At 43.1% G+C, this 22,471-nt stretch overlaps 1 protein-coding gene across 1 annotated transcript in view; it reads right to left on the reverse strand.

The window, feature by feature from the left end:
* The window catches only part of myo1d (myosin 1D), a 101,470-nt gene that overhangs the window by 64,868 nt on the left and 14,131 nt on the right, over window positions 1-22,471 (reverse strand). Inside the window, exons 2-11 of the mRNA XM_047609252.1 lie at window positions 18,335-18,543; window positions 17,576-17,669; window positions 16,390-16,555; window positions 16,047-16,100; window positions 14,938-15,033; window positions 14,175-14,291; window positions 12,605-12,808; window positions 12,089-12,234; window positions 11,861-11,975; window positions 11,550-11,720 (exon numbers count right to left, since the gene is read on the reverse strand). Coding sequence (XP_047465208.1) covers window positions 11,550-11,720; window positions 11,861-11,975; window positions 12,089-12,234; window positions 12,605-12,808; window positions 14,175-14,291; window positions 14,938-15,033; window positions 16,047-16,100; window positions 16,390-16,555; window positions 17,576-17,669; window positions 18,335-18,543 — 1,372 coding nt within the window. The remainder of the gene's footprint in view (window positions 1-11,549; window positions 11,721-11,860; window positions 11,976-12,088; window positions 12,235-12,604; window positions 12,809-14,174; window positions 14,292-14,937; window positions 15,034-16,046; window positions 16,101-16,389; window positions 16,556-17,575; window positions 17,670-18,334; window positions 18,544-22,471) is intronic.

Genomic DNA, 22,471 nt, shown 5'->3' on the forward strand with positions numbered 1-22,471 from the left:
ACTAGCCTAACCCTAAACATCTCAACTAAATGTCTAACCCTAACCTTAACCCTGTGACCTTTACCCCAAAACTGAGTCTTAACCTTCAAAACCTTCAAAAAGTGAGGACCGGCCTAAATGTCCTCAGTCTGACGGTATAAAACTTAAACTGGTTCTCGGAAAGACAGCCGCACAAGTACACACACACAAACACGCACCCACACAACCCAGACAAAAATCTTGGCAGCTTTATTATTAGCACCTCGTCTGTGTTTGGGATCCAGACTAATGTTAAGAGTGCGGTTGCCGTGTTGCTGGTTGTGGCGCGTGGGGAGGGCGGAGTAGCAACAGAAACAGAACGACGGGTGGAATAATGGGCAGAGAACACAGAGAATAGATTATTAACTCCATTGATGATGTTAATCATGTAAATTGGATGAATACTTTGACACAAAGCCATGTTTACATCCATCCAAAACGACCACAAATGATTAAAAGTCTCTTTAAACAGAGACTCAGAAAGTCGGGCACTTGCAATAAAACTAATGGGCAAAAGCATTACAACAGAGAATCTCCGCCGAGAATCTTTTTGACCTTAACAAGAGCAGCAACTGTGTTTGGAATAACAGTGAGTTCTGTGTGTCTGGGAGTCATCGTTATGTCTCGGGAAGGACTCAACAAAGTCTTTCTAAAACAGATACCGGTGGCTGGCATGGCACCGCTCCTTTACGGTGCATTTACAAGTTGTAAACAGTTGGTTTTTGCACACACAGACCGATAAAACAAAAAGACAAACTTTATTTCATGGAAAATGTCTGCTCCTAGAAACCGTAGGGAGCCTAACTTTGGTCTGACAGAAGTGATGTATAAAACTGTTTATAGAAATATAAATTCTAACACGCCGCTAATTTGAGCCTTGCTGCAACAGATGTTGAGTTTAATTTATTTATTTTTTAATTAATTTCTTCATCCTCATTTCCAGAGAAATCACCAAAAAAAACATGCAAAATATCAAAGTAATGGTGTAGGCTTAAAAATCCTGCAACAGTCTGTTCTTTGTCAACTTTCAGAACGGAAGCTGCACAGAGTCAAACCCCAGCTGCTAAAATCTGTGCAAACCACACCGCTCTCCCTTTAAAAAATAATTGTAGAGGGCTGGAGAACACTCCCCCTCCCCCAGTGGTCGCAGTAAAAATGCTAGTGATGCTAATTCAGGCAGTAAAACACAGTGATCACGCTGCTAACGCTTCAGGCGTAGCACTGTGTGAATGCAAATGAGGGCAGGTACCAAAAAATGAAGGCAGAGTTCCCAGGACCAACAAAGAAGAAAAGTAGAAAAAAACTCTGCCGCATACTCAGACTGCAAAAAGTAATATGTAGATTATTTTGCTAATTAATCATTTAAATGGTGCCGAACGTGACACCTGTTTAACCTCTCCTTTATACTTTCGTTTACAATCACGTAATAAAATCAATCAAAAAGGCTGGTAACTACGCAAATTCATGCAGCTTCAGACGTACTAAATACTTTTATTTGACTCCAGCTCAAGAGACTAATCTTTATGAGGTGTAACATGAGAATCCAGCCATCGACGGGCCATCTTAGCCTTCGTTTCACCCTCCGCACAGGAGAACAGCCAGATAGTCTCATCAACTGATTAATTAGTCTGATAATAAAGAGCTTCAGGCGCGGCATAAACCATGAAACCAGACTGAGGTAGGAGTGAAAGACAAGGTGACACCTGAAGAGAAAAATAATTAGCTTCTTTGGAGGGATTTTGGGTAATAAGCACAATTACGAGGGACAAAGGCGGAACGGAACAGTCAAGGGAAGGCAGGAACATACAAATTAGAGACAACGGCGCGAAGACAGAGGCAGGAAAACTGTGAACAGAGGAGGAGCGGAGGTGAGAAGGCGAGAGACAGGCAGAGCGTGAAAATAACGAGAACAGCGGACCGACTGTCTCAGGTACACGGTGCAGCAGCAGCCGCTGTTAAAGTGACAGGACGCCACGATAAAATATGTCTGCACGACATTTTCACCCTCAGCTCCCATGACAGTGACACGTCTCAGCGGTTATTAGCAGAGGAAAGATTCCCAGAACCCCACACTATAGAAACTGAAGTCGAGGCTCTTTTTTTTTTTTGTGCGGTGTGTTCATGCGGTCATGAAGGTACATGGCAGCACTCTGCAGTAACTGAAGCACAACCTGCCATTTCCATTTCGTTTCAGCTCCTCTGTTCTGCTGGGACAACTCAAAGGGCTTTTTGACCAACGAAGAACTAGTTCCGCTTAAGAGCCGACGCATCTCAAATCACCACTGGTTCCAAAATCCCAGCGTGGCCCTCAAACTCAACCAAAACCCTTTTGTATTTCCAAGTTCAGGAAGTTAAGTCTGTGAAAGTTCTCAGTCATCCAGGTCACGGTAATCCAAAAGGTGTTGAATAAAAGGCAACTGGACTTTTTTTTTTAGTTTAAATAGAAAAACTCTGTGGGTAAAACCCATCAGAAACTTAATTAACCAGAAACTGGTGCCACTAATTTCCAATGGTTGGGTACTTGCCTGTTAAGGCGGTGTGCTTAGGCTACTTACCCTATGAATGGTGCCCTAACAAAGCCATTGTCAGTCAGTGCGTACATGCACGAGAAAAAAACTAACTATTGCCTTAATCGGATTATAACATAAGAACTTAAGTGCATGTAGACACGTTACTCTGATTAAAATTGGAGTTCTCATTATACGATTGAAACACCCAGATAATGCAATTGGAATTGGGTTTTCTTCAGCATGTATAAGGTAGGCGTGTGACCCCAGAACAATAACATCCAAAAAAGCCAGTCGCAGAAGAAGAAGAAGTTAAATGGAGCCACTATAAAAAAACATCTGAAGGATATCGCGCAACTTATCTGCAGCAGAAGGAGCGCGAACATTACGTACGAGATTAATAAATTTATTATTATCACTATGGTTGTTGTTTAAATGCCGGTCGGCCGCATGAACGACTCTTGCTTCTCATATGACATAATAGGTCAACCAGAAAACAGGCCGTATTAACGTGATATTATCTCGCTGAAAAGACACGTATCGCCACCTAGTGTGGAAGAGGAGAACAGTTATTCGATTTTCTTGCGCTGCATGTAAACTGTGACAAGGACTGTAGTGAGGAAGTCGAACTTTGAGCATAACTCGATTAAGCTCTGCTTTTAAACGCACTGAGTGGGAGCCTCCAGTCTCAAGGTGTGAATGGTGTTGAGACTTCTTTGGGGACAGAAGTCATGACTGTAATGTAAACTGATGGCAGATTAGATCTTAGTCCTCCAGCTCTGTTTGGAGAAGGTTTCTCCACATTGACACAGATGACTTCCTTTACTCCTCCCTCAAACCATCTGTCTTCTCTGGCTAAGACTTTGACGTTGAAGAGTGTCCTTTGTCCTTCAAGTGGAGGTGGACCGCTGAGTTGTTCCCTGATGAGCTGGCTCTCCTGTGTTGGGCCATGGGTTTATGGATGAGTTGTTCGGTTTCCCCAATGTACAAGTCTGTACATTGCTCACTGAACTGAACAGCGTACACTACATTCCTGTTTTTGCCTGGATGTTTTGTCTTTGGGGTGGACCCCAAATATCCACTCGGATGAGCGGCGAAACGTCTTCAAGAAATTCTACAAGTCCAGTTGCTTTTTGGAAGTTAAAGCATCATTTTATTGGAGGGGCCGTAAGATGGAAAAACTCAACGCAACTTTCAAAGTCTTTACAGATTTTGAAAAAGAGTGCTACTACAGCGCCTGATGAGGGATCACAGACTACAGGTTTTGTAAAGCCAACTGAACTCAGCAAAGTCTCATGAGGATACTGCAACCAGCATTTTATAGTCACTCGTGCTCCTGCCACAACACAATCAATCCCTCCTCCATTTCTATTGTTCAGGTTCTCATGCTCTTGCCGCCTCGCCATCATTGGTTCGATATTCACGCCATTTCCTGTCGTCTTCTGATGTTACTTCCTGTGTCTCATTCTCTGTTTTCCAGTGGTTATTGCCAACACGTGTCTACAGTTGGGTCGGTTGGTAACCCGTTCACACTACCTGACTGAGTCCAGAAGATTCAAACATATTTGACTGCCTGTGACCGAAGTCAGGTCCGTTCCCCTCAAACGCTTTCAGATTTTTATGCCAACTACCCACTGCCGATTGTCCCCAATTAGTGCAGACTGGCGTGGGCTTTGCCCTTCTACAGCCGTCTGACCTCAGCCAAACACAACATCTATACAAGTTATTAATTAAATGGATTAGATGGACTCAAAATCATTTCTAAACAGCAACAACAACGGAGAGAGTAGTTTTTGGATTGGTCCTCTGCGTAAGTTCAGAAATCCATAGCTAGAAAGATGTGGAGTCACACCTCAGTGACCCACGTCAGAAGAAATCAGTTCATTTGTAAGTATAGCTCTCCATGCAGTCATACATATAAAATGAGCTAGGATCAGTTTGTCTTAATAAAGAGAAACTGTATTTGCTCACTGCTGTTATCAAGACATTACGATAATTTGATAAGTTTATGGTAACTGTTTACCATTAATCCCTGAACTAGCAGAGACTTTTTTAGAGCTTTGCAGTGTAACAGCCAGTCTCTATACAAACTTAAATGAGCTGGCTGGATCCGAGTCTGCTCGACCAAACACATCTTCCTGCCAATAAAAGAGACCTCCACCGAGTCAGCTTCTCGCCCTCCACCACCTCCCGCTATCACTTTTCAGGCAATCCTGTTTGCCACCTGTGCCCTCCTGCTTTTCGGGCCCCTGGACTAAAGAGGCATCTATGACCTCCCGATGAGCAGCATCTGACCGCCTCCAAATGTGTCAAGAACTCACAGTGGGTACCACAGAAGCTGATCCAGGCGGCAGATGAGGAGATGGATTTTTGGGTTTCATGCCCAGTGCACTGACATATCAGTTGTCAGGGGGCGGATTGAAACACAAGGTTTCAAGCTATAACCTAACTCTAAAAAGGCGCATATATGAGTACAAACCCTGCATCGCCCTTTAAAAACCGCCCTAGCGCTTAAACGCTGAACTGGACAGCCGAGGCTTTCACGGACATCCGTCACCTCCATGTGTCCTTGCTCTTACCTCAGACCTTGTGCTTCCCCGGAGCTAATGACCAGTTTGTCTCACTGATTAGCATTGCCAACACATGGCCCATGAAAGCTTTACCACTTAGCGCAGACCCCCTACACACGTTCACACATGTGGCAGCAGGCGGAGGAAACACATCCCATTACCCTGCACCTGCACACGCCTCGTGCTGAGGCGCCTGTTATGACGACAGAGCGGCATCGCGGAGGAATTGTTAAGGATGAAAGTGAAAAGAATTAAAAAAAAGAATAATGAGTAAGGCAGGAAATGGAGATGTCACAGCGGCTGCTACAGCAGAAAGTTAATGCCTCAGCAAATGACTAAGAGTTAAAAATAAAAGAAATAATTTACTGACCACAGAGTAAGGGAAGCAATTTACTTTAACCTTCTTGGAAACACGCGGTGATTAAGTAACATTCTGTTTAAAGAATAAGGTTGATATTTTGATGTTTAACAAACTCATAAAATAAAAAGACCTTTCTGGCTTCCATAAGCTTTCTGCTAGAAACAGCCCAAAGCACAAGGATTCCTGGTGAAAAAAAGCTGATAACACAACATATATCCAGCAGATACATCCGACTCTCCTTCCCAGATCTGTTTGCTCCTCCATGTTCAGTGCTAGTCTGCCGCTAAGTGATGGGGAGGCAGCAGGTTTATTAAAGCCTGCAAACAGCTGTTGCCTTCCCCTTCGCCGAAGATGAGGCAGATACGAGCTGCTGGGCTGAACAGTAAAGCTTCAGGCCGGACAACAGCGAGATAAAAGATGCGATAAAGCTCTGCCGAGAGCATGTGAGAATTAGCTCCGATTTCCACGCCAACAGCATGTGTAATGTGATCTACTGATAATAAATAATGACAACAATACGGATTTAAAAGGTAAAATGTGGTGTTCCAGCGTCAGCAAAAGTTAAATTTGTTGCAGCATTTTGGGGACTATCTTATTAGATTAACACATATACTGCACCACATATATTACCACCGTATATATTTCTTTGCCATACATTGGGATAAATCCTCAAGTAAACGCAGGGCCAGGACTCACCAACACCAAAGGATTTACAATAACAAAATATAACTGAGACGTTGCCTCATGTTACTCGTGTACGGGCAAAAAGGAAGTGCTAATATTAGCTGGGAAGATAGGAAGCTAGTAGGAGCTACAAACCTCTCCTGAATCACTGGTCTTCAGTTTATTCTTTTGTTGCAAATAAAAGCTGCTGTCAAGTCAAACGTTGAACAATTTCTGGCTACGACTTTACAGAAAGCGTTTAAACTCCTGTAAAGCCGTGCAGCAAGCCACACACTGAAGGAAGGACACAGAGGGAAAAACTATATTGACACAATAAGAAAGAAGGTTACGAGCAGTTAGACTGGTTGTGGTGCATTGACCTAAAAACCTGGATTCCTCTAGTAAACACCTTTGCCGTCAGAAGGTAAACAAGAATAAAACATTTATGAAACCAGTTAAGTCTGATGAAAGGGTTGAGTCCGTCAAACGCAGCCTGATGGGGACAGACGGATTCCTGGAGACACATCACAGCCGAGCATCGCTCTCACACTCGCGTCAGATTCAAGCGTTCCCCTTTAGGTAAGACATCTCTGCAAACACGCCCGTGGCTCCGACGCATCAAAACCTGCCTCATTAATTCATAACAAGGCTGAGAAGCCCCGAAGCGAATTCATTTCCCACCAGCCGCCTGCAAAACATCACGACATATTGAGATGTGAAAGACGTGTTTGGAAGCAACAAAAGAGTGAAACTGATACCGGTCTGAGCTCAGTTCACTTTATAAAGGGCGCCACAGCCCTTTTTGTTGTATTTTTTTTTTTTATTCCTGTTGAGAGTAGTCATAGTCATTACATGTGTGATGTTGATTTAATGACCACATGCTGTACACAGGGAGGGACTGAATGAACAGCCTGGAGTGTTTGTGAGTCAGAGTCAGACAACATATAACGTCAGCGCTGGAAGCAGGTTGAGAACAGGACAGCAGATACAGATCGTGTTACAGGAACTTCTCCCGTCTCTGGTCAGCCTCTTCCCATGCATCCTGTCTCCTTTCTGTCTCATACTTTGCAGCGGTATGAAGCAGAAATTCATTATAGCTGGACGAAAGGCATGAAGTCCTGCAACAAATCCTCTTGAATATTATGTAATTTTAAGTTTGGCTGTGGTGTGATGCATGACATCTATTAATATAACTACGTTTATAAGGTTGGTTAAATAACACACACCTCCCTTCGTGATGTAATACAGTTAAAATTAGACAGAAACTACATCAACACCTCAGCAAAAGAAAAGCAAAAAATCACACCGTGCAGGACAGAAAGATTTATTAATCAATAATTCATTTCATTTTGACTAGGGAGCATCGATAAACTGCCGCTTCAAGGTGTCATTTTTGGCTCCTATGTTACTTGACTAATCATGCCAGTATAGACAGGAAAGAAAAACACATCTAAACACATATATCTTATGTGATGATGGGTGAAGAAATCAGAGCTGACTTGTTAAAAATGGCTGCCTGCTGCTGGAAATAAAGTTTAGTTTGCGGTTTTGGAAAACCCAGACAATGAAAAAGTAGATCCTCCACCACTGAAACTACTCAACTTCTCCATCAAATCACGTGCTGCGTATCGAGTTCTGGTTTTCATACACCCTTTCCACGCGCATCCACCCCTTTCGCTCCCTTGATGTGCGTATCACACCTCCCCTCACGCTTCATTTTCCAGTCTCTCCCCGCGCGCCCCACATCCTCCCTCCTTTCAACCTTCACACTTTTATCCCGGCGAACGGGCCCGAGGAGAAGCCGCGGTGGGCCTTTAAAGTCTGCAGAGCCGGCGTGCACTTTGTGCGCGCGAGGCCGTATGAATTTCAGAACTTTACCGGGAGCTAATTTGCATCCTGGGTGTGGGTAAGGAAGTCTATTTTGGGTCACGGCGATATACAGTGAGAGTATTACTCTGTGTCTCTTTTTTTTTTTCTTTGAGTGAAAGTAAGTCAGCGTTCTCGGGGCTCTGCTCCACTCCTGAAATTAAAGAAACACTCCATGCACATGCACTTCCAGGTTTATGTTAATAGACGGGGGTGTGGGCGACACAAACTCAGACACAGGCGAGGGGGGAAAGATGAGTGGATGATGTAGCTGCATGACCTTTAAGGATTTCTAATGTTTTAATTTAATAAACTCCACAATTTAATCACGCTACGCTTTCAACTTTTTCGTTCAGGGTAACTCGTTTAAAGTGTAACTGTCACAGTAGGTGAAGTTGTGCGACCTTCACCTACTTTCTCATCCTTTAGTCCTGTACTGGAAATGTTTCACAATAAAAGCACCGAAGGACCGAAGGGCTTTTAATATGAAATGGTGACAGGAGGTGTTGAGTCTACATATCAAAAGTGTAATGACGTATCTTTAACAGGGCAAACACGTCAGATCAAAAGGAGGGTTTGTATAAAACATGTAAAAAAAATAATATGGAATAATTAATATTATATTCATTAAACAGAGAGAGGGTCAAAATTAAGCATCAGCTTAATAAAATTGGGACTAAAATAGGGGCGTCAACGTAATAAGACAGAAAGAAATAATCCTTTTTTTATCCCACAGTGGGGAAACACAATCCAGTTCAATATTACTACAAACCACAGCCTCCAAAATAAAAGAAAACCAGCTTTAACCTTAATATAGAATATGAGGAATACCACAAGCTTCACGAAGATTAAGACTTTGTGCCTGACTATCACATATTAGAATGCATTCACTAATGTCCCTAATGAACTGGCGAGTCAGTGTGAACGCATCTTAAGCCGTAAAAAGTAGCTATTACTCCTGACCAGCAGGTGGTGCTAAGAACCAATTAATTAATTAATTAATTAGTTAATTATGTCCACACCAGTCATGATTAGACCGTATATCTCCTTTATATACGTAATGTCCACGGATGATAATCGATCACCTCCACTCCACCACTCAGCAGAGCTCATCCCTGCTGTGCATCGGTCAAACTGATGAGTTTAAAGGAAACACACATGGCTCCACTGAGCACAAGTCAATTCTGATGCAACAACAAACGAAGCAAACAAAGCTCACAGCATCATGCAAGGATCTCATCTTTCTCGTGTTATTCAACACAAATATTTGGTAAATAGCATGAATAACTCATAGAGTTGTGTAATAATTCATAGAGTCTATAAACAACTAATAAATGCTAAAGGGGGAGCAGAGGTTTCTACATATCCATTCTCAGGTAATACGCTGATGCAATAAGCCGTATGTCTGTCTCTTCTACGGTCCGTCTCTCTGCGTTAGCTCTGCGATGGACCGGCGACCTGTCCAGGCTGTCCCCGCCTCTCGCCGTTTGACAGCTGGGACGGGCTCCGGCCCCCCCGAGTGGAACAAACGTCTCTTAAACGTTAAACGTTATGAGGGAGGCTCGTCTCTCTAATGCACACTGGGCAAATTAACTCGGTAATACAAACTGCCTGCTCCAGAACAAAATAATACCCGGGAGATCTAGTAAAGCCCCCCAACAATTCACACCACTTCCTGACAATAACAAAAAAAAAAAAAAAAAAAGTCCATTATGTTAATGTTGCCCGGCAACAAGACTCCAGACAGTACAGAGAGAGAGAGAGAGGAGAGAGATGAAAAAAAAAAAAGATCTCTGGCCAATATTGATTTTTGCCCATATTGGTTTTAGGAAGTAACAGCTGGATCCCCGTACTGTACATTCAAACCTTCTGTTTTACTTCCAAGTCTGCAGCCAGAGGAGCAGGTCAGAGGACTGATGGCAGAGGACTGGGGGGGGGTGAGGGGGTATCGACCCCAAGATGATAGGAGGAAGGGAAGCTTCACGAATCAATACACGCAGCAGCACAGTGCAATCGTTACCTCATCTCAATCCAGCCTCGCTGTATTCACAGTTTGCTTCTTTCATTTTTTTTTTTTTTTCCTTTGTGCACTTTGAACTATAAAAAGCAACAGTGTCTGCAGCCTCACATTGACTGGGGAACATTTGGACAGTTTCTGACACAGCGCCTCACTCTGCAGCCTGTTGCTTGAAGTATGTTGATCCCTAGATACATTCGCTTGTCACCATTCATTTTCACCGCATCACCATCTCTCTCTCTCCCTCCTCCCTCTCCTCCTCCTCCTCCTCCTCACCCCAGCTTCTCTGCATGGCCCTCCTCATAAATTTGTGAATACACATCCTCCACCAGTCGCCCCAACACACGGCACAGCACCAGCTCCGTACGCTCCCATTGGCTGCCAGTGACATCACTCGTCCAAAGTGTTGAGTCAGACCCCCGCGCGCTCTTTCCTCTAACAGGTGACGCCCCCTTGTGTCCGCAGCGGAGACGGGCGTCCGAGCGAAGGCGCTCCCTTCCTCAAACTAAATTTTTTACATGTCAAACATCAGAAAAGCTGAAGCCAGGATCCTGGAAAAACGAGCTCCCTCCACCTCATCTAATCCCCCGGATCCCGAACGCAAACAATGGATGTTGGGAAAATGAAATTGGCTTATGTTTTGTCTAGCGCGGACCATTAGAGTGAATTAGGCTGTAAGCCTTCCTGATTATTACAACTAACAGGATCATGTTCCGTCTCTTCCTCTAATCGCTGCTCACTGCGCGGTGTAATCTGCCCTCTGCTGTTCTCAGGTTACTACAGCCGCATCAGGCGTAATCACAGGCCGAGCTACTGCTCGAGTTATACAGTAATGACTGGAGGGTAATGTACAGTGCAGTAATGTTTCCTGCACAGTGGCTGATATGGGATTTTTATTTCACAGATTAATTGTTAACGCAGCGAATTCTTACATTTGAGAAGCTTTGCAGGTTGCAGAGGTGTGTGCCTGGAGATTTATGTCCTGTTTAAAATATCTTCTTAAGATTGACTTTAATAGTTAAAAAAGGAAAAGATTTAGCCCAGTTTCAGGCCACAGGAAGAACAGTGTGGACACAGACCTGAGGAGGTGAAAAAACATAGATGGATAAACATCCAAAGAGGTACCAAGATAAATGTGGAGAATCATGGGGAAGAGAGCTTTAAATGAAAAGACTTCGCTTGTGTAGAGCAAAGAAACCAGAAATCAGCATTTTGGATTTATTTACTTGTGCCCTGGTTAGCACTATCACTTCAAAGCCCTTTTTTAAGTTTTTGAGTTAATTTGTGATTCTAAATCGTCTATAGCTTGTGTGTAAATGGTTATTCGGCTCTCTATATTTGCCAGGGCGTCCTCAGTCTCTCCCTAGCGACAGCTAGGAAAGGTTCAAGTATCCTGCCTCCCTCATATTATGCATTACCACTTCCCGCTCTCATTAAACACATCGAGAAAGGAAGACTGCATTTGCGTTTTTAACCCACTTAACGAAAGAAACCAGGCTCTGTGCAAAAAATACATATATATTTTTTTGAAATGATTATTTTCTTACCTTGCGGCTGGTGTAGTGGGCGTGCTTGGCCAGCTTGCCATTGAGTCCTTGGAGGAAAACCTCATCTGTGACTTTTCCCACATTCATACAGGCTTCGTCCAGCACGGAGAAGATGCCCTTATGCTGCTGCTCCACCAGGTCCACGATGATCTGGTTGTTGAAGTAATCGATCTGGTGAAAAACGCAGAGGATGAAAGAAGTTAAAATGAGAAAAAAAAAATAATAATACACAAATTAAACAGAAGCATGTGTATAAGATGATTTTCCGTGAGTAGTGTAAAGCCCTCTGTTAGGTATGAATCCCTACATACGTGCTTCCAGGGGATCCCTTCTCGCTGATACTCTTCCTGCTCTTGCGTCAGCACCAGCTGGATGAAGAGCTGCTGCAGCTTTTCGTTACAGTAGTTGATGCAGAACTGTTCAAAGCTACAACACACACAAAAAACAGTAAATATGTTATTATACTGTAGGAAAATTAAAAAAATCAGGAAGCATATTTTGAGGGAGTCTTTTATGTTCTGGAATATTTCATCTCAAACCTGTTGTTCTGGAAAATCTCAAAACCGTAGATGTCCAGCACCCCGATGACCGTGTTCTTCCCGTGGACTCTGGCGTCGTAGTTCTTCACCTCGATGACGTCGTTGATGCGGCCCACGATCCAGCAGAACAGACGCTCGTACATGGCCTGAGGACGACAGGACGCCAAACGTGACAATCGTGCAGGTGACTGTTCGTTTGTGACGCAAACGTGGGCCAGCCTGAGGGCGCGGAGCAGCCCACCCAAACAAATAACAGTTACACACGACTGGCTCGGGGTTGGAATGTCAAAATATCGGTGAGTCAGGCCTCTGTTCTCGGCCCACGGCGCTGGTCTTGCCGCTGCCCACATGCATCGGTTCCGCCGATCTCCAGCCTCTGTCTGGAGTCATAACATTGTGACTCACGCTGGTGAGAATCAGTGTGACTGTGTCCCACCGCAAATGCCGCAGCCCCACAGGCCTCGGCAAGCCTGTGTTGTTGTTTTTTTTGTGTGTTTTGCGCTGCGGCGCGGTTACCTTGGCCAGAGCGTCGCGCCCGTAGCTGGCCTCCTGCGTCGTGTGCTGCTTCTCGATGACGTCTCGGCCCGTGGCCACCGTCCGGTAGAGCAGCGCCTTCTCCACGTTCTCCTCCGAGGTGGACAGCAAGTCCCTGAGCACGGACACCAGCTTCGTGTTCTCTATCAGGGTCACGTCGCCATCCGTGCCAAACGTCAGGTTTCCCTGTGGGAGAGGACGAAGAGGACGACTTAATCTATCATCTATAACAACCCGATTAAAGGAACAGATCAATAATTTGACCCTACACTTAAGCCTCCGGCGAGACACAACAAAGTGCTGCAAACCGTCATATTTGCCTTTTTTGACAGCACTGCATTGACTCAATGGGAGAACATGTCAGAGACGGAGCCACATGTTTAACATCGCTGCCCACATGCTGCCTGCAGGCTGTGTTCATCTTTTCATACATTTGTTTAACACTTGTTTGTTTTGCTTCCCTCATGTTTCTGTTTCCCTTCCTGACGCTCGATGTTCTCCCCACGTCTGGAGAACATGTGCAAAACGAATGGATTTGTTCCAACTTGAGAGAAATGAACAGATCAAGTGTTGGTGGTAAATTTGGGGTGAATATTTTCCTGTTTAACAGATTTTTTTTTTTACATCAGCCTCCATTTACATGCTAAAAATGACACAATGCTAACGAATGCTACTTGTTACTTAATTCAACCAAAAACATTAACATTTACTGACATCAAAGAACATTTAATACTTTTATGAGTAGGGGTAAAAAGAAGCAGAGCATGAGCATTTTCCAGCTTCCACTCGGCCAATATATGAAAAAGTTTCCCTTTGTTCTAGTGCAAATAAGTACAAAGAACAACCTGAAGTTTCTTAAGAAAAATAAGTGCATTTTCTGGCATATTGTTGCCATCTGCTGTTTCGTTCTGGGTGTCAGTGTTGTGGTATGTGTGCGTATGTTTGACACCCTTAGTTTCTGATTAATAGTTCCTTCTGATCGTTCTAGTCTGTTCTGGTTGATTTTGTTACATGAGGCACTTTTAATTGGATTATTAGTTGAATACTAGCGTCCATGCAAATAATAATTAAGAGCTGTACCAACACTATATTTACTTACCCCTTACAGTTTTAATCCTATCCTCTATCCTTTATTCTATTTTTGCAGTATATTCCTACATCGTCTGGTTATTTGTATCTTGGCTCAGCCTCAATTCATCTTAAATGCAGTTTAAATGAAGGTTTTGTCTATGCACTAAATATGAAGCTAGAACTTGCAGCGAGTTCAGTGTTAACTGATAAATGTGCAGTTGAGGTTATTGGAAAGGGATGTGAACTAATTAGAGGGAATTATAATGGTCAATGATTCCAGGAATGAACTCAAAAATATGTCTTTTAATGAACCCAATATTAAATAAAGTCTTACCAACACATTCAAAAGATTAAATGAGACAAAAACAATCGTGTAAAATGATTGTTACACTTTGCCAGTGTTGCACTGAAAGTTTGAACACAGAACGTGTGCACTGCTACAGAGGCGGCCTGAGAAATGAGCAGTGTTACGGGGTCTCACCAGATGCAGGATGGTGGCCAGGATCTTGTAAGCGGTCTGAACCTCGTCCCCCGTGAAACCGATCACTTTCATGGCGTCGGCTACAGCTTTGAAATCAGCGCTGTCGTTGATGGAGGACTGCACAGAAAAAAAAAAAGGAACCACTGCTGAGAGATGATTTACAAAAAGCCACAATATCATGTTTTGTTTTATTTTATATTTTTAATTCATACATCACAGCCGTATCCTTTCTCTTCTAATTAATCCAGCCAGGGTGTCATATTCCCAGTTAATTAAATTACAAACCTGCACTCGACTGCGATTTCTCGTTACGAAAATAAGACTCGCCCGGGACACGCAGCCTTCAAAACCTCAGCTGTTTGGTAGCGTTGTGTTCCATGACGTCAGGCGATTTGTTGCCGTCGAGCGGTTTCCCTCTCGCTCCTTTGTTCCTTCTCATTAAGCTCGTACGAATACAGCAGCGCGCAGCGGAGCACTCCATCAAAAACATTAGCGATGGCTGGAGGGCTTTTTCTACATGTGATAGTTGACACTTTTACTCCACAGACGGGATTTCGTGCGGTTTGTTTCCGAGGCTTGCCGTGGAGACACACATCTGTAAGTTGTGTGTCTGATTGCGTTTTTCCCACTTCAAACGAGCGTAATGTCACACGGACTTATTATTTTTTCTCCCCGGGCTTTTTCCGTTTGCGTACCCTGACAGTTCCTATAAACATATTGTAATAAATGGTGCGTGGTTTCACACATGTGCATCCAGGACTACCTTAAGTTGGCCTCCGACTCTGATGTAGTTGTAGGCCGTCGGGTCCTTCTGGACGTGGAGTGAGCGCAAGAGGGAATCTGGAGCTCCGCTGAGCAGCTGGTAGACAAACAAAAAGACACTTTATTCAGCACCGTGGAATTGTGATTACTGCAGAAGCGAGATATTTATTTGCAGCGGTCGTAATCACACATGAATCATCTTTGTAAACGTTGTCTGAACTCTCAACCTCATATTTCACCTCGCCCTACTCCTACATGCGGGAACAATAGGTGTGATGATTCAGAGATACTGAAAAGATTTACATGCTGGAACTCAAATGGAATTCATGAGTTCATGGTCAGAGGTAACGTCAGCTCAGTGGTCAAAACGACACGTGCTAGGCAAAGAGGCTAATGAGTTAGCATCTGACTAACTCAATGTAGAAAATATAAAGGTGGAATGAAAGGAGGAGGTGCAACACATTATAATATATTCACTTAACGTCCACCGACAACAAACTGAAACTAAAAAAACAACAAAAAATAAAAAAAAAACAGTTTGTGAACTCAATTTTATTGAAAATTTTTACTTGCAAGGTTTGTAAGGACCACAAGAGGGCGCCATTTAACTCAACTCTTCCCATGCAGACTGTAAACACACTTGCCCACTTAAAGGCAGCATTAAGTGAGTTCACTTTGCATCCTTTGTTTACATCTAGTGTTACAAGATTCTTAGGTGCAATCCATTTGTTACACTCTCACTAGCTCTGCAGTGGCAGTGAAAGCGTCTCATGCTGGAGCATGGACATCGTCACCCTCATACTAAACAGGCACAATGTGAAGGCATGGGTAAATACACGGCTCACACGAAGCCTGTTTAGATTTTGTTATCTACAATTCCTTAATATAACCAGTTACTTTCGTCACTTTGTCGTCACGACACACACTGTCAGCGGCGTGTCTTGATTTGTTAATGTCAGCTGTTGAGCATTTGAATGGAGTCAAACTTTATGTGCATTTGAATCCTTAACGTGCGCGCACCATGTAAACAAAACGAGGACCTACTCAATGACTCAGTAAGTGCATGCAAATACACACCGCTGCACACAAACAAAACAAACAAACGTATACCTGGTAGAATGAGTGAAAGCTCCTCTCTCCTCCCTGTTGGAAAATTACCCGGGACTGAAAAAAAGGACAAGGGAAACAAACAGTAAAGTGTCAAACACTATATCATGAAGACAGTTCTCTGAACAATGTACTTGGCCTTAATATACAGAATATCTGTGTCAGGTTTTTCAAGATGTTTGGAGTCACCTACGCTGGTTTGAAAACATTCCGTCCTTACTCAAGCACTTAATAAACAGCACTTTTATACTTAGTTGTTTGTTGCAGTAATGAAAGTAAAGTGAACAAAGCATCAACACTCATCCCGGGGTGGGGGGGGTCTTAGCAGCTCATTGCCACCGTCTACCTTCTCCAGCAGGTAGTTGTTGATGTGGCCTCCGATGGGATCTCCCTTGAAGTCAAAGTTGATGTCCATGTATTTGCCGAAGCGGCTGGAGTTGTCGTTGCGGTTGGTCTTGGCGTTCCCGAAGGCCTCCAAGACGCAGTTGGATTTAAGCAGCATGTTCTTCACTCTGTGGGACGGCCACAGGGTGACGTTAGAGTGGCCGACCAAGTTCAGTCGGGTCAAAAAAACAAGAGTGACTCACACAGTGAAGGGTGTCATCCAGACCCGTATTTATGTTTCACCGCATTAGGTTCACAGACTCAACACACACAGGTGTAAACTGTACATACAGAGTTTAGTTTCTTACATTAATTCATATCAGCAGCGCCTGCACACTTGTGTACACTAAGAGGCACTAGAGCTGTCGTCATACTGTTATAGGCATGAAATATTTAATCCTATTAAAGCTGAGATAGGCTTCTATTTTACACATACTAATAATGTGAACTTTGAAAAAAAAAAAAAACTGTCGTTTAAGAGTTAATATTACGGTGGCAGAAGACAAAAGGCTGCATATTCAAATATAAAACACAACAGGAAGCACATTAATTTAAAATTTCTTTGTGATGTCCAACATTTTAAATAATTATATTTTTATTTACCATCATGCCTTCTGCTGTGCTTTGTTTGATACATGTGTGCATTCGAAGATAAGAACCTGCGCACTAGATATGTTTCTATAAGACCAGTTTGCATTTGATCTTTATTCAGAGCTTCATCTCGTCTTTTGTCTCTTACCTACATCCTGCAGGTTTGCTTTCTCCTTAATTTCTGTCTAGATGCTGAAATATAATCGGTCTCCGTCCATTATCTAGAGGTACACCTACTTAGTTATCAGTGACTCAACCTGGCTGTGCTCTAACTCTATCCCACAATGATCTCAGAGCCTTTGACGACTGAAAGCATTGAATCCAGTCCCTTCAAACTACAATAGCTGCAGTAACATTATCAGAAGCAATGTGTGCTACTCCCCACTGCACAGCCTGATAGCAAAACGTACTTTTTCCCTCAGCATTCTCAGTTTTTCTTCACACCCTCTAAGCAGAGTATTAAGAATATAAAAGGCCTTTTGTAATTAACCTTCTCGCTAACTACGCAGCTAATGGCTAACGATCGATAACAGCTGGAGACGAGAACCGCAGCTCACCTTTCAACTTCGGCCCTCTGATTAGGATTGGTAATAGCAGCAATGTATTGCATTATGTACTTGCTGGCCTCCGTTTTTCCCGCTCCACTTTCCCCTGTAATGAAATAAATAAACAAATAAATGCGGTGACATGAGTGTGTTGTCTTCTCAATTTGGGGTGTTTTGCAAATTAAATGATAGGTGCATTTAAAAAACAAGTTCAGCAATGCATTTTATTTTAAAATCTATACTTTTAAGGGCGAAAATATTTAAATACGACTCTATTAGTGTCATAAACTACTGTCATTTGCCATTTCATTAGGTACACTACTGAAAATAAATGCATTCTGCTCTACATTATTTTAAACTAACGCTGAATTACATAAATAGTAATGAATAAAGAACAGCATGAGCTACATGAAGATAAGATTAAATTCAGGGCTGCTACATCTGAATGCATTTGTCGTGTACCTAATAAACTGGCAAGGGAGAGTATATTTCTGCTGTGATCACAGTATCATGAATCAGAGGGTCTCAGTTCCCCCTCTGACCACCGAGTGGTGCTTCGTCCTCCGCGCCGCCTCACAGCTTTTTACCACATTAAACATTTGTCTTAGGAAAAGTGAAGGTGATTTGGTTTTGATTATTTTCATCTGAACTGGGGAAAGAAAACATCTGAAATGAAACAACGTTCAGTAAACAGCTTAAAACTGGCTCAAACAAACATTTCAGAACGTCTCTGTAACGTGTGACTCGCGCGGCGGGGGCTTCCCGTGTTACCTGAGATGACAATGCAAGTGTCTTTGTTCCTCCTCTTCATGGCTTTGTACGCAGCGTCGGCGATGGCAAAGAGGTGGGGCGGCCTCTCGTACAGCTCGCGGCCCCTGTACTGCTCCACCACGTCCCGGCCGTAAATGTTCATGGCGCGGTACGGGTTGACGGACACCACCACCTCTCCGATGTAGGTGTAGATCCTCCCCTTCTCAAACCTGAGGACGCAGGAAATTAGAGTGAAAATTAGAGTCCCCGAGTGTAATGTGTGATCAGATTTCTACTCTTATCTTTCTTTGTGTCGTCAGTATGGCGGTGATTTCTTCACCTCTGAGAAGCTATGGATGAGAAGTGAAACATCTCCAAGAAAACTTTGTTTTAGATATACCATGATCTGAAAGCGTGGGAATCTTCACCTTTACTTATAAGCATGCACATTCAAGATAGAAAGCAAAGAAGCATGCCCACATCTGGGAATATTTGAATTTCATCTTAAATAATTAAACACTTTTTAATAGTGTCTCAGACTTGTATTTATTTTGTTTTTAGATTATTTTAGTTGTCATTCAAATCTATACACCAACAGTGGTGGTGAGAGGTCACAACCCAGCATGCACGGTTAATATACGATGGCACATCAAACTCAGTCCTATGTAAATCAGCTCAACGCGTCGCATTCAAGGCATCTGCCAAATAAATTCCTTCCAACCACAACACCAGTCGGTTTAAAAGCGAAACTGCAATTCCCTCCCATTAAAAGCCGTTTTATTTAATCATTAAAATTGCATTCAGGTGCAAAGGAGCCGACTCGCTCTCTGAGCCGACCCGACCCACGCCGGAAATACGGCCGACGGGAAACAAAAACGTGTTAATCAGTAATCTCGAGGGGAGAAAAGGTGTTTGAGTATCGAAGCAATGAGATCGTTCTGATGGCACGTGGTTTTATAACTGGCTAAATATTAGCCACGATCAGAGCTTATAACCACTGTTTGAACTGAGGTCATAACAGAGACGAGAGGATTTTTACAGTGTCAACAAGGAAGTTTCCATTAAGGTTTGATCCTGTTTCTGTTTATGTCCCACGTCCTGGTGAGACGCAGTGTTTGTGCAGCAACACGAGGGAACCTTTGTTGCCCGTCCTGGTTTTTTGTTGTCTTCTTTAATCCCTTTTCTGTTTCAATGCGACAATGCTTCGGTGCACAAAGTGAGCTCCAGAGCCAAAGTTTCGCTTTGGAAGAACTCGACTGATCATAAAAAGATCTCCATCCAAGAACTTTGCTCTTGCGATCTAGAGCTCCGTACTCCACCTATATGTGCAGCGTCACATCTTTTTAGCTCTGTCCAACTTTCCTGCTCGGACACTTTTTTCGCCCTCTCTCTCACCCACACAATCTTTCTATCTGCCTCTCTGCCCGAGGCCGCCTGCCCGACTTCCTTCCTCTCCAAAGAGGACCAGGATCCCAGTTTCTCTCCGCAGAACAGAAGAATGGCCTCTTTCTTCACAGCTGCCAAACCTCTGCTGCCTGCCTCGCAAACAAGGCCAAGAGCGAATCATTCCAGACGCTCCTAATAACGCTGCGTAAAGTGTCTGTGATTGGGGCTTGGAAGAAATCGCCAGAGGAGCTAAATAAAGAACTGTTTAAAGAGCTGCCAGACGCCGATATCATTTTGTCATTTAAAATGCTGACTTAGAGCGATGAAAATGCAGCAAAATCAAAGCGAGTCCTTCAGCAAAACGCGATACGTGAGGCTGCTGACGGATGTGACACACTTGGTGTTCAAGTACTTTTAAGTGGATCTGGTCCTTGGCCTCGTTTTATCCGCTTCATCTTCTCTAAACAGGTCAGTGTAACGTTTGTATCCATGCGGACGATAACAATTAATTATTTCGGTGGTGGAAAAGCACACTATGAAAAAAAATAAAAGTTCCATCAGATTAGGTTTATCTTCAATGAAAATGAGGACTGAATACACAGAGGGGGGAAAAAAAAAAAAAAAAAAACAGACAGCAAGAAAACAGGAAACACCAGAACGGAGAATTACCAGCATGTATAAACAGCACACGCTCAGTGTAGCTCATCTCTCGCTGTTCTCCAATTAAAGGGCAGTGCCATTACAACTGTGCAGGTAGCTGCTCAAATGACCTTATATGTCCATAAATCTGCAGACAGGTAAGTTGCATTGCATTGCAATGCTTAGCTATACAAAGCTAATCTGATATTAATAAGCCACAGTGAGTTTTTAGCTACGCTTTATATTCAGCAGTAAATCTGTCGTGCATACTTCCCGTGCTAATTTCAAACAACACTCAGGTCTCTCAGCGGCTAAGCTAGCGTGCTAGCCGCTCCTCGCCTGGTGCCACAGAAAAAGCCCCATTGTGCCCTCGCTCTCCTCAGTCAGGAGGCTGCTGTGTGCCCGCTCCATTGTTCACATGTCAATTGGAGGTCTTTGTCCGGGACAGGGGGCCTGCGTCTCCCCCCTGCATGGGCCGACACAGCGAGCTTCCCACTTCACTCGCATGTACAATAGCTCCTGGCGGACTGGTCAGCGACGCTTTGCATAATGGGAGGGAGGAGGCATCGGAGATCCCGGCTGGGTACGCACAGAGGGGAGGAGACAGGATCGGACATCCACAATGAGGAGATATGTTTTATATTTATATATATTACGCTGGACTGAATGAGGCGCCATGTGTGTGTTCTTTATTCGTCTGAATACATAATTTTCTGGTTCTGCCGTGTTATCATCAGGTGTCATGTCTTTGACACTGCAGAAAAGGTGAATCATAACAGCCACAGTTCCTATCTTTAGGGAGTGAGGTGATGTAAAGGATGTGATGTAAGCCAAAGGAGAGAATCAGCTGTGTGATTTTGTGGTGTTGGTGAATCATGCTGCATTTTACTCACTACATCTGTTATTATACCTATTTAGCTCTATGGGTAAATAACACGTATCTGTGAAATGGACTACAGTTCAACAACATCACAAACACACAGTAACCAAGAGGTTTTTAAACTAATGATAGTTTAGAGTGAAGACTTTAACGTTCAGCTAAGTGTGTATATGTAACCTTAAGTACGCCACTTGCAGCAAAATGAGGTAATACAGTCAGAGACCAGTCAGTCAGTGATTAACAAGGCCTGACAATAATTATATACCCAGATGATAAAACATTCAAACTAAGTGATAAGTGGGTTTATGGAGATCGCACATTGTATGAGGAGTAAGTATATCTGAAAGTTGGCCTCCAAAGATTACCTTCAGTCATATAAAAGCAATAAACACAACTGAGCCAAGGACCGTGTGGGCTCACACATCCTTGCAAAAAGTCGCTTTAAACTTCTGACTCAAAATTGAATTTGTAGTGGCAATGTATCCGTTCAGAGACACTTTGTATCCTAGGTATTGATTCAATCTTGGACCCTAGGTGCTACTTTTTTAGGCCTGACCCCAGTGGGACTGGTGGAAAATCATAAAAAAATAGATATTAGATACACTCTTTCTGATTGCATGAAGATGATTATCTTATCTTGGCGGAATCCTCCTCCGCCCACAATACAGCAATGGAATAATAAGACGGCCAAAATACAATTAAAATCAGTTTTTTGTTTTTGTTTTTTCTTGAGAAGATGAAGACCGGCAATTGATTATTAAATATAAATTGTTAATCTGACAACTAGATAGTTCAAACTGGGACTGGAATTTTGTTTAAGGATAAATACGTGAGGCTCTACCTCCCTCTAGTTGTTTGCCTGTTTTTTTGTTTGTTTGTTTGTTTTTTTACTCATATTAGTATGAAGCTATGAATTGGTTCCATATGTTTATTCAGCTTCAAAAATGACGTTAATTCAAGCCAAAGTCAAGGAGACATTTGAATAAATGTTATAACTACTGGGTGTGTCCGTCTGGCTCTGTGATTTTTTTTTTCTTTTTTTCTTTTTCCACCCAATAGCAAAATATTACACCACTGGACAAACACTGCTATTGAAAGATTCAACGTCATCGTGACTGTTTGCTAAGCTGCACAGAGTGATGGAGGGTTTGAATTGATAACAGGCCTAAAGGGAGGACTGATCGCTTCAAATGGGAGTTTCTAAATGGCATCTGAGAGGGGAGGAGAGGAGAGGAGAGGAGAGGAGAGGAGAG

This window comes from Mugil cephalus, chromosome 16 (assembly GCF_022458985.1).
Source record: "Mugil cephalus isolate CIBA_MC_2020 chromosome 16, CIBA_Mcephalus_1.1, whole genome shotgun sequence".
Lineage (NCBI taxonomy): Eukaryota > Metazoa > Chordata > Actinopteri > Mugiliformes > Mugilidae > Mugil > Mugil cephalus.